The sequence below is a fragment of the Clupea harengus genome, chromosome 1 (assembly GCF_900700415.2).
Source record: "Clupea harengus chromosome 1, Ch_v2.0.2, whole genome shotgun sequence".
Taxonomy (NCBI): Eukaryota; Metazoa; Chordata; class Actinopteri; order Clupeiformes; family Clupeidae; genus Clupea; species Clupea harengus.
In genome coordinates this window covers 29,380,291-29,392,790 of record NC_045152.1, presented here as the reverse complement: position 1 = coordinate 29,392,790, position 12,500 = coordinate 29,380,291, and the positions used below count along the sequence as shown (strand labels likewise).

The 12,500-nt window shown below is 46.0% G+C and overlaps 1 protein-coding gene across 5 annotated transcripts in view; it reads left to right on the top strand.

Moving 5' to 3' along the window:
- Positions 1-12,500, top strand: part of tanc2a (tetratricopeptide repeat, ankyrin repeat and coiled-coil containing 2a) — a 218,282-nt gene that overhangs the window by 178,351 nt on the left and 27,431 nt on the right. For 3 of the 5 annotated variants that reach the window (XM_031575257.2, XM_031575249.2, XM_031575265.2), the window contains 3 exons: positions 3,410-3,558; positions 7,242-7,434; positions 9,598-9,867. In XM_031575257.2, the coding sequence (XP_031431117.1) occupies positions 3,410-3,558; positions 7,242-7,434; positions 9,598-9,867 (612 nt within the window). The remainder of the gene's footprint in view (positions 1-3,409; positions 3,559-7,241; positions 7,435-9,597; positions 9,868-12,500) is intronic. The other 2 variants (XM_031575274.2, XM_031575268.2) reach the window with 1 other exon arrangement.

The window sequence follows — 12,500 nt, the reverse complement described above, 5'->3', positions numbered from 1 at the left end:
AGTATGTGTGTAAATATGTGTGTGTGGCAGTATGTGTGTGAATATGTGTGTGTGGCAGTATGTGTGTGAATATGTGTGTGGTAGTATGTGTGTAAATATGTGTGTGTGGCAGTATGTGTGTGAATATGTGTGTGTGGCAGTATGTGTGTGAATATGTGTGTGAATATGTGTGTGGTAGTATGTGTGTAAATATGTGTGTGTGTGGCAGTATGTGTGTGAATATGTGTGTGAATATGTGTGTGGCAGTATGTGTGTAAATATGTGTGTGTGGCAGTATGTGTGTGAATATGTGTGTGTGGCAGTATGTGTGTGAATATGTGTGTGGTAGTATGTGTGTAAATATGTGTGTGTGGCAGTATGTGTGTGAATATGTGTGTGTGGCAGTATGTGTGTGAATATGTGTGTGAATATGTGTGTGGTAGTATGTGTTTAAATATGTGTGTGTGGCAGTATGTGTGTGAATATGTGTGTGGTAGTATGTGTGTAAATATGTGTGTGTGGCAGTATGTGTGTGAATATGTGTGTGGTAGTATGTGTTTAAATATGTGTGTGTGGCAGTATGTGTGTGAATATGTGTGTGGTAGTATGTGTGTAAATATGTGTGTGTGGCAGTATGTGTGTGAATATGTGTGTGGTAGTATGTGTGTAAATATGTGTGTGTGGCAGTATGTGTGTGAATATGTGTGTGGTAGTATGTGTGTAAATATGTGTGTGTGGCAGTATGTGTGTGAATATGTGTGTGTGGCAGATTCCTTCTCTGAGCTGCTGTGATTGGGCACTGAGGCAGGAGCTCAATGTGTACTTTACAGCAGGGAAAATACTAAACACACACGCGCACACACACACACACACACACACACACACACACACACACACACACACACACACACACACACACACACACACACAACCAACATGAATATGGATTAAAAATAGAGGGAAAAAAAGCTTGATTCACATGTATTAATAGGCTGTGACCTAAGCAGAAAAATCACACTCGCACACACACACACACACACACACACACACACACACGCACACAACATAAAACTCACACTCACACTCACACACACGTGTGGACCCCTGCTGTGCCGTGCCCAATCAGTTGTCAGATAATGAGAGTCGGGTCTCCTCTCTGATGCAGTCACTCTTTCTTCTTCCCCGAAGAGCCAGGTGACTAATCAGCCGTCTCAAAGAGGGTGTGTGTGTGAGAGAGATTCTGTCTGTTTGTGTGTGAGCCCATGTATGTGTGTGTGTGTGTCTGTGTAGATACCTCTAAGTGTGCATGGCAGTGGGTGTATGTTTGCATGTCTGTGCCTGTTTAGCCAATTTAGAGAGAGAGAGAGAGAGAGAGAGAGAGAGAGAGAGAGAGAGAGAGAGCGAGAGCAAGTTTGACTGATAATGGTCTATTTTTACCCAATCATGTGATTTGGCTCCAGTTCCCCAGTCTGTGTATGGCTTTGATGGACTACGCAGATGGGACTGCAAATGCTTTACTCTCATTGGTGGTCTCCTCACTGCCACCTTCCCAGTATTGGTCAAATCACCTGTCTGTCAGTGAAGGGGGCTGGCACACTGGCTGGATGTTGCATCCTTCCTTCTGCGCACTCCTTTGTTGGTATGGAAAGAGAGAATGGCTCCCATCTGTTAGATGTGAATGTGACAGTGGGTCATCAGGATGCTAAACACATGTAGCCATGAGAAAGGGGACACATGCACACATTCACACACACACACACACACATACACACACACACACACACACACACACACATATACAGAACACATGACAAGGACACATACACTCACACACACACACTTAGTCATCTTGTTCTCATCCTTGTATTATATTAAGTATATTTATTTTTCCTTTAGTTGTCTGCTTTTTCCCCAGAATGAACACGTGTTGTATAGTGGAGCTCTGTTCTCATAGGCAAACCCATCAGAGTGGAAAAAGGATTGGAGATCAACCACCCGGAAATATCAGAGCTCTTGTTTTGACAGTGTGGAGACATCCATCTGTGTCAATGTGTGTGTGTCCGTGTGTGTATGTGTGTCTCTGTGTGTCTGTATGTGTGTGTGTGTGTGTGTGTGTGTATGTTTGTCTGTCTGTGTGTCTGTGTGTCTGAGTGTCTATGTGTGTGTGTGAATGTTAGCAAAACAAACTCCAGACGATAGGAGGTGTTTGTGTGTATTTTTGTGAGAGAGAGATCTCTTAGGTCTCTTAGGATGGATTTGTGTCAGTGAAGGCCTGATCCATTTCAGCACACACAGAGTGAGTGACAGATACAACTGGGAGAGTGAAGGGAGAGGGAAGACAAAAGGAAGGAGAGTGGAAGAGAGAGAGAGAGAGAGAGAGAGAGAGAGAGAGAGTGAGAGTGAGAGTGAGAGTGAGAGTGGAAGAGAGAGAGCGAGAGAGAGAGATTATCCATCTAAGCTCTCTTTTGAAGACTCACCTCTATGTGAGGGTTTTTTCTGTTTTGGTGATGTTTTTTTCACAGGAGACAGTATATGCACACACACACACACACCACACACACACACACACACACACACACACACACACACACACACACACTTCTTCCTTTGAAGAATGATCGATGCACACACCACCACTATGCAGCCTGCTCTGGCATGTCATTGGGTGGATGGGATAATGGGTTTACAGCACTGGCATTGAGTCTCGTGGGAAGGTTGTGTGAATTGTGTGTGTTTGATATTAGATATTAGTGTGTGTGTGTGTGTGTGTGTGTGTGTGTGTGTGTGTGTGTGTGTGTGTGTGTGTGTATGTGTATGTGAGAGAGCAAGACAGAGACAGAGACAGAGACTAGAAAATCTACTATACTACTGCTGCTACCTCAACTTATAATGTATCAACCCTAGCTATAAGGCTATCATTCTTTCTAAGCAAGCAACAAAGAACATATTTTTCCTCAAATTGCTACAGTGTCCTTTAACTGATCAAGTACATGCAGTGTGTTTGGTGTAAGATGGCTTTAGCCCTAGTCCTGATCACTCAGCCCATAGCCGTAGTAGTAGAGGTCATGTCTGCAGTCATTTAGAATCTTGTTTGTACCGTTCCGTGGGAAATAAATTAATCAAGTCTTCCTCAATGAATTTTCCAATCCCAGTATCAGTATTTCGTGATCCCCCCCCCCCCCCCCCCCCCCCCCCAAATATGTAAGAAAATCCTTCACAGCACGGCATCACCAGCAATATCGTCAAAACATGCCAGTAAGCATGTTAGCAAGCTTTTATCAATGCCAGCTGGGCTGTATGATGGTGTTTGCAAGGCTTTTCCACACTTTGTAGGTAGGTAGCTTGCTAGTAAAACTCCTTAATGCTGGTTTAAAGTTACTTATCAGTAACACATTCTTTCCCTCCCGCCATCTCTCCCTCTGCCCCCCAGGTGAGAATCATCAGGCGCTGGGCCCCCCTCCCTCGGTGGACGAGGCCGCCAACACCCTGATGACGCGCCTCGGCTTCCTGTTGGGAGACAAGGTCGGTGAGGGCCCCCCGGGTCCACAGTACAGTATGGATGAACCAGACGACAGCCAGGTACATACACACACACACGGATACATGTATACACACACACATACACACACACACACACACACACACACACACACACACACACACATATACTTACATACAGACGCACACGCACATACAGCCACACACACACTTACACATGTACGCACACACACACACACATGTACCCACACACTTTGCATGTAACTGACTGTACCCCATTTGGCAAATCTTTCTGGAAGAAGGTGACCCTTGCTGTGTGTATGTGGAGTGTGTGTGTGTGTGTGTGTGTGTGTGTGTGTGTGTGTGTGTGTGTGTCTGGGTGAGGGGTGAGATGTGCCTGAATGTGTTGTATGTCACAGCATGCCTGTTCACACAGGAATAGGTTTGTGAATGTGTTTTAAGTGTGTGAGTGTGTAGTGATGTGAATGTGTTTTAAGTGTGTGAGTGTGTACTGATGTGTTTTAAGTGTGTGAGTGTGTAGTGGTGTGTTGCTGGTTTTTCTGGTGTGCTCAGGCTGTAACGTCATCTTTCTTCTTTTCCTCCTTTTCATGCTCTCTTTCTTTTACAGTCTCTTTAACCTCCCCCCTTACACACAGCTGGCATCTGGACAACACACACACACACACACACACACACACACACACACACACACACACACACACACAGCTGGTCCTCTGTGGGTCTCTCTGTTCTGTAGGACCCATACATACCTAACTGTAATACACCCACTGCCGCAACACACACACGCATGCACACACACACAATTTACCACATAACTGGTCTGTTACTCTGTAGGTTTTCTTATTCTGATGCTCATACACACACACTCACACACACACACACACACACACACACACACACACACACACACACACACAGCTGCTGTTGTGTAGGTTGCTGTGCCCTGTAACTAGGCCTAGCCAGAGCTATGTGCCGCCTCTCTGGCAGCCAGGCTGGCCAGCCACAAAGAGAGAGCTGGCTTTTATAGAACACACTCAATTCCTCCTGCTCCCACACAGGCCAGTGTGTGTGTGTGTGTGTGTGTGTGTGTGTGTGTGTGTGTGTGTGTGTGTGTGTGTGTGTGTGTGTGTGTGTGTGTTGCTAAGAAGCTAAATCTACAAAGACCAGCTGAGTGTGTGTGTGTCTGTGTGTTTGATGTCTTTGGGTATTGGCTGCTATCCCAAGATGCCAAGCTTTCATTACCCCATGACCTAGACAGCCACTTGGCTATCCTTGCTAGCCTGTGTGTGTGTGTGTGTGTGTGTGGTGTGTGTTTGTGTGTGTTTGTGTGAGTGTACATATTTGTGTGTGTGTGTGTGTGTGTATGTGCATGTCCTTTAGGATTATCACAGTTCTCAATCATTTTAGTCCAAAGCCGCAAAGTGCACCAACTCTCATACCCAGTCAGTGTCAGGGTCCATACACACACACACACACACACACACACACACACACACACACACCCTGAACTCAGTGACCCCCTGGTCGTTCTGGTTCTGGGGGCACCTTTGTCCAGTACCAGTCCACATCCAGACCAGAACCTGTGGTCCTCTGGTCTCATTCCGCCAGAACTGGATCCAGATGATTGAATGCTGCAGTGCAGCCTGGTCTGTGGTTGAGTGATCTGCTAAAGAGCCAGGGACACACAGGGTTGATGAACCAGAGGGGGACAGCACAGATGCTTAAACCTCCCCCACCACGCTTGAGCTACAAGTAGCACACACACACACACACACACACACACACACACACACACACACACACACACTCACACGCATACACAGATATATCCTCCAACACGCACACTCTCAGGCACACACACTCTTTCAGTCTTACACGCATATCTTACTCACTTTCATACACATGGACACACACATACACACACACAAACACACACACATATGTGCGCACACATACACACACACACGCACTTACACAGACACATGTGCGCACATACTCACGCACGCACACACACATACATACACAAACACACGCAAACACACGCAGACACACTGTCTCTATTACACACACTCATTCACATACACACTCACACATACACATTCTCTGTTGCTTAACCACACAGCTTAGATCGACCATCGCTAAAGGCTTTACAGTGCCATTATTTATGCTGCATTAAAGGAATTACAATTTATTACATTACGTAATATCCAGTCACAGTGTGGAAAAAATTGCCTCAGTCATCAAAACTCGTAAAAAAAGGGATTATTTACTTGGAGTGCGAGAAAGCTGTGTCAGCAGATTTTTATCAGAGAGATCAAATGTGTGTCTGTGTGTGTGTGTTAGCAAGTGTACTTTTGTGTGAGTGAGTGTGGGTGTGTGTGTGTGTTTGTGTGTGTGTGTGTGTGTGTGTTAGCAAGTGTACATTTGTGTGTGTGTGTGTTAGCAAGTTCACATTTGTGTGTGTGTGTTTTTAGCAAGTGTACATTTGTGTGTGCATGAGTGTGTGTGTGAGAGAAAGAGAGAGAGGGAGAGGGAGATCATGTAGATGCACTTTCCTTCTGTCCCTTCTGTGAAAGAATAGAGTAAGCAGTGTGGTGCAGTCCACACGTGTACCTCCTTCTGTTTTTCTACACCAAGTCAGTGAAGCACAGAAAGGGAATCTGCTATTCTGGCTCAAACACACTCCACTCTACCACAGACACACACACTGAGCTTTCACACACTACACACTCCACTCTACCACAGACACACACACTGAGCTTTCACACACTACACACTCCACTCTACCACAGACACACACACTCAGCTTTCACACACTACACACTCCACTCTACCACAGATAAACACACTCAGCTTTCACACACTCCCCACAAACACACACTACACACTCACTCTGAACACCTGCAGTTGTTACCCTGCTTAAACCCAAACACCTATATTACACAAAAGTAAACTCTCGTCCTGAAATGCTGCTTGTGGAAGTGTGTTTGTGTGTGAAAGCGTGTGTGTTTTTGAGTGTGTGTGTACCAAGTTCTTGTTCATCATTGGAATGCAAACTATTTTTTACCAAGGGTCTGTGAATATGTGTGTGTTTGAATTTGACCACATAAAGAATTTTAGAAATGTATGTGTGTGTGTGTCTGTGTGTGTGGTGTTAGGGAAAATATGACGCATGTGTGTGGGTTTAAATCTTCCACTGGTACTTTATATAGTTTTGTATGTTTATGTGAATATATGATGTGTATAGTTATAGTTACATATATGTACATATGGCAGTGTTCAGCTGTGTGTGTGTGTGTGTGTGTGTATGCGTGTGCGTTGACACAGTTGTGTACACAAATATGTGCACGTGTCTGTGTGTGTGTGTGTGTGTGTGTGTGTGTGTGTGTGTGTGTGTGTGTGTGTGTGTCTGTGTCTTTTCAACTGTGTGTGTGTCTGTGTGTGTGTGTGCCTCATAAGTTTTCAAGGTGATTTAAACTTCCTGCAGAGTTATCATCACTGAGAACACATAGAAACACAAACACTCACACACACACACTGACTTCATGAAAAGGGATTTATGTTTTTTTTTTATAACTGTTTTTATGTAATAGAATGACTCTGTTCTGTTTCTGATGTCTCTCTTGCTCTCTCAAACACACATGTCAAATCACACACACACACACACACACACACACACACACACACACACACACACACACACACACACACACACACACACACACACACACACACATTCACAGGGTATCCTGGTGACCCAGAGGATCAGTCCGTGCTCCAGTTTGGCCAGCAGCACAGCGTCGCCCCCTGCTGGTAGTCCCTGCTCCACGCTGCCCCCTGGCCCCCCAGTGCACCCTGGGAACAGAGACTGCAGTGCCTACGGCTCCATCACCAGCCCCACCTCTACCCTGGAGAGCAGGGACAGCGGCATCATCGGTGAGATACACACACACACACTGGCTCGTGAGACCGCAACATTGAAAAGGGAAGCTGACACAAGTTTAGACTATGAATAAATAAATAAAAAATATTAAATAGACAAACAAGACAAAAACAAGGAAAAAGTAATAATGTCTTGGGGATTCAATATTGCCAATATATCAGAGGTAGTGGTGTGTGTGTGTGTGGGTGTGTGTGTGTGTGTGTGTGTGTGTGTGTGTGTAAAGATGCGCGCGTGTGTGTTTGTGTGAAACAAACAAATGTGAGAGAGATAGAGCCAGAGAGGAAGACATGGGTAGCTGCCTATATACTGGACACACCTAAGCAGGTGTCCAATTAATCAATAATCCACTGCAGGACTAGTGGGGGGCGCAGGGGGATCGTAAACAACACACACACACACACACACACACTGACATGCGCACTCGTGAGCTGGGTCAGCGACATCATCAGGGAGCAGATGTGTACGCATGTTATATACTAAGGGCAGCTGCATCATCAATGACATACACACATTTCTGCGCTCACACACACACACACACTAACAACACGTTCATGCTGCAACACAACATCCAGCACAAAAACACATTTCTACACACTTAATTACAATGAGAAAAACATATTTCTACACACCTAATTACAATGAGAAAAACACATTTCTGCACACCTAATTACAATGTTGCAACATTTGCTTTCAAAGATAAGGTGGGAAAAGGTTTTGCATCGAATTCAGACAACATTATTAGATGTTAATAATGCTGTGCAGTTTGGATAGTGTACAAACTTAATATTGTTACTGTGGCCAGCACATTCACACACATTCTTGGACATGTCTCTGTTTCACTGTTTATCTCTCAGACACTCTGTGCTCTGTAGCTCTGTGAAGCGTATAATATATATATAATATATCAGTATAATATCACTGGCTTTCCAAAGGGGCAGGGGGAGTCTAAATGTACCATGTTGTGGGTTTCTGTGGGTGTGATAACGTATGTCTATAAGTGCATGTCTGTGTGTTTGTGTAGTTATATTTGTCTGTAGTATTGCTTTTAGTGTGTAGTTGTGCACTGGTGTTGTGTAGGTGTGTATTCCTGTTAGTGTGTAGTTTTGCACTGGTGGTGTGTAGTTGTGTATTCCTGTTAGTGTGTAGTTTTGTACTGGTGTCGTGTAGTTGTGTATTCCTGTTAGTGTGTAGTTTTGTACTGGTGTCGTGTAGTTGTGTATTCCTGTTAGTGTGTAGTTTTGCACTGGTGTTGGTGTGTAGTTGTGTATTCCTGTTAGTGTGTAGTTTTGTACTGGTGTTGTGTAGTTGTGTCTCAGTTCATAAAGGGTCACAGCTCACCTGTGCTCGAGTCATTTCCACAGGTTATTAAAAGGTGCTAAAACAAGACGGCAGACTCATTTCCCCTGAGCGAAACACACACACACACACACACACACACACACACTTCCTCTTCACTTCCTCAACAGCAGACACACACACACACAAACACACAACTCCGCCCCCTCAGCGGCACACACGCTCACACCTCTCCACTTACTCAGCAACAGAGTAACACACACACACACACACACACACACACACACACAGACACACACACACACACACTTCTTCGCCACCTCCTCCTCAGAAGCTGCTACTGCTCCAAAGAGAGATGAGGCAGTGGATGAGTGTCCTCACCAGCGCAGAGCACAGGCTTGCTGAGTGCAGCTTCATGGGTAGCCCTCACTGGAGTCCACTACAGGATTACACCCAGTTCAGTCACTAATACACACATGAACACCAACTCACCAACAGACTTGTCACTGAAGCTTGCTGTGTGTCACTTCACCATTGACTGTGTGCGTCTTCTAACTAACCTGTCTAAAGTGTAAGAGCGGTGCCGGACAACTCTGTCGGAGGTGGGATGGACAATATGGGAAGTTTTGGGTGTCGTACAAAAAGCTGCAAATTGCATTGTTCCATTCCATGCTTTTTTTCTTTTCTTTTCTGTTTTCTGTTCCATCCGCCTTTTTGAAATACTAAAATGTGTGTTCTGCTGTGCACCACTCTTCACTAACTCTCTCCTCCATCCCTCTCATTCTCTCTCTCTCTCTCTCTCTCTCTCTCTCTCTCTCTCCCTTTCTTTCTCTCCTACTTCCATCTGCTCCTATGTGCAGCCACACTCACAAGCTACTCAGAGAACGCCGAACGGGGTGGTAAGCATGGCGACGGTAGCCGCGGCAGCCTGAAGCTGTGGCAGACGCAGAAGTCGTCTGGGATGGGCGGGGGCATGGGTGGCGACTCCTTCCTCTACCGCGTGGACGAGAACATGGCCGCCTCCACCTACAGCCTCAACAAGATTCCTGAGCGCAGCCTGGACCACGCCTCCTCACACTCCCACCACTCCATCCCCCTCTACCTCATGCCCCGCCCCAACTCTGTGGCAGGTGAGTGCAGGCTCCGCCCACCATCATAATCATTAGCCCATCGATGTTAACTCCACTCCTGCACTAACCACACCTACTAGCACCAACATTAACTCCAGTGCTAACACCACTGCTAGCATCAGCGGTAGCGCTATTGCTAAATGCTAAATGTACTGTTAGCTAGTGCTAGGTCTTGTCTTGTGCTGGAACCAGTGTTGACTTCTCCACCTGCACTGTCGCTCATATCAGAATGACCACGAGTTGCTCACTGGAAAATGATGACTTGCACTTGAAGCTGTTCTCTCAATATGCAGGGAAGCCTATCCACATAGCCACTGAGGCTCCTTACATCTTCTCTGTCATCACTCTGATTGTCCCTCCTCCCTCCCTGTAGTTGACACCCCCACAAAAGCAGTAACTTTTTGACAAAAGTGATATCATATGGTGGTTCAGCTTTTGAGCGGTGCAGCCACAGTGTTTTAGTTAGAGCAGCTTTAACGGCCCAAGGCTGTGAGGAACTGTACAGTCAATACAATCAATACAAACTTTCCTGGCAGGAGGTTTACTGAAAGCTTCAGTTGCTGCCAACTCCAAAAATCTCACCTAAAATGTATTTTTATAGGTTTATAAAATATAATCAGCAGCATATGCCCGATGAAATGATGTTTTTTTTTTTTTTTTTTTTGCTCGTCTCGTCTCCTCTGGAACTATAGTCTGACGACCTAAGACCCAGACCTAAGAATCTCATTGGAATGGATATGCTATAAAGTCACTCTTTGCTTCTCTATGGTTGTCTGTGGTGCATGTGTGTGGTTCTGAAGAGACTCATCTGTGTGGAAGCTGTGGTCGTTTACATTCGTTTACTGGGGTCCCGAACGGTACGAGGTGAGCTCTTGTATCTTATCCTAAGTGCCTACAGAATGGCCTCAGAGGGGCCTTAAAGTTCAGACACACATGGTTCCCATCAGCAGACAGCGGAGTCCGGTGGGGGTGGGGGGCTGGAGGGGGAGCCGTGGATCCTGTAACATCACCAGCAGCCTGGCCATGTGTGTGAGGTGTGTGTGTGTGTGTGTGTGTGAGGGTTGGACTCTGTCCAGGCTTCGTAGCCTTCAGAGCAGGAGGACAAGATAACAGCAGAGAGAGAGTGTGGAAATTCAAAAACATTCACGCTAGATGTGTTCCATATTTAAACCAAGCAGTCAGATATCTACTGTGTGATTTAGTGTGTATATAAGGTTTGTAAGCAGATCAGGGAAGTCATTATTTGGTTGCCTTTTGGATGAGGGAAGGAACCGTTGTGATTTGTATTCTTGAGGTGCCTTTGTTGTGCCAATAGAACTCCGTCGAACTGAGCTGACTGTGGGAACAAGAGGCAGTTTGAGTGTGTGTGTGTGTGTGTGTGTGTGTGTGTGTGTGTGTGTGTGACGGGACTAGGAGGCAGTTTGAGTGTGTGTGTGTGTGTGTGTGACGGGACTAGGAGGCAGTTTGAGTGTGTGTGTGTGTGTGTGTGTGACGGGACTAGGAGGCAGTTTGAGTGTGTGTGTGTGTGTGTGTGTGTGTGTGACGGGACTAGGAGGCAGTTTGAGTGTGTGTGTGTGTGTGTGTGTGACGGGACTAGGAGGCAGTTTGAGTGTGTGTGTGTGTGTGTGTGTGTGTGTGACGGGACTAGGAGGCAGTTTGAGTGAGTGAAAGGGGGGAAATGTGGAACGAGCGACAGTGATGGAGGGAAGGACGGGCGAGAGAAACAGAAGAGCTCTCTCACACCTCACCATTGTGATGGAGATGCAGAAGGAGGGAGGGGGGAGAGAGAGAGAGAGAGAGAGAGAGAGAGAGAGAGTAGGTAGGAGGAAGAAGAGAAAGGTGTCTGAGGAAAAAAGACTATCACAGACATCAGCTACCAGCACTGCTCCTGGGAAAGACTCAGGTGAAGGGAGTAAGAAAGGATGAAAGGAGAAAGGATGGGGAGAGAATGGCAGAAAGAGAGAGAGAGATTTGAGAAATAACACTCCTTTATTAAGCCAGTAGCTGACAGGCTCACATCAGTACGCTAGTTAAACCCACAAAGCGTTGGAATTCTTGGCCACAATCCTTGAATTCTCAGATTTGTACAAAGCAGCAAGAAAGACCGAATGGAAGAGAGATAGAGAGAATATGAGAGAGATGAGTGAGAGAGAGAGAGAGTGTGTGTGTGTGTGTGTGTGTTCATGTGTGTGTGTGCATGTGTGTGCGCACACACGCTTGTCTTGAGGCGTCATGAGGGGAAGGGCAGAAGCAGGATTGGGTTGGCTCAGAGTGAGCTGAAATTTAAAAGCCTCAGGCATTAACCATCAGAGTCGGAGAGAGAGAGAGAGAGAGAGAACAAAATGAGAGAGAGAACAAAATGAGAGAGAGAGAGAGAGAGAAGGGGGGTGAAAAGATAGTGATGAAAAAAGAAAATGTCTACCGAAATGGGTGAAGAAGGAAGAGCCCTCTAATGACACAGTTGGCAACAGAGAGGGAGGGAGAGAGAGAGAAAGAGGTTGGAGAGAGAGAGAGGAGGGAGGGAGTGTGATAGAGGGAGAGAGAGAGAGAGAGGAGGGAGAGAGTGTGATGGAGAGAGAGAGAGAAAGAGGTTGGAGAGAGAGAGAGGAGGGAGGGAGTGTGATGGAGAGAGA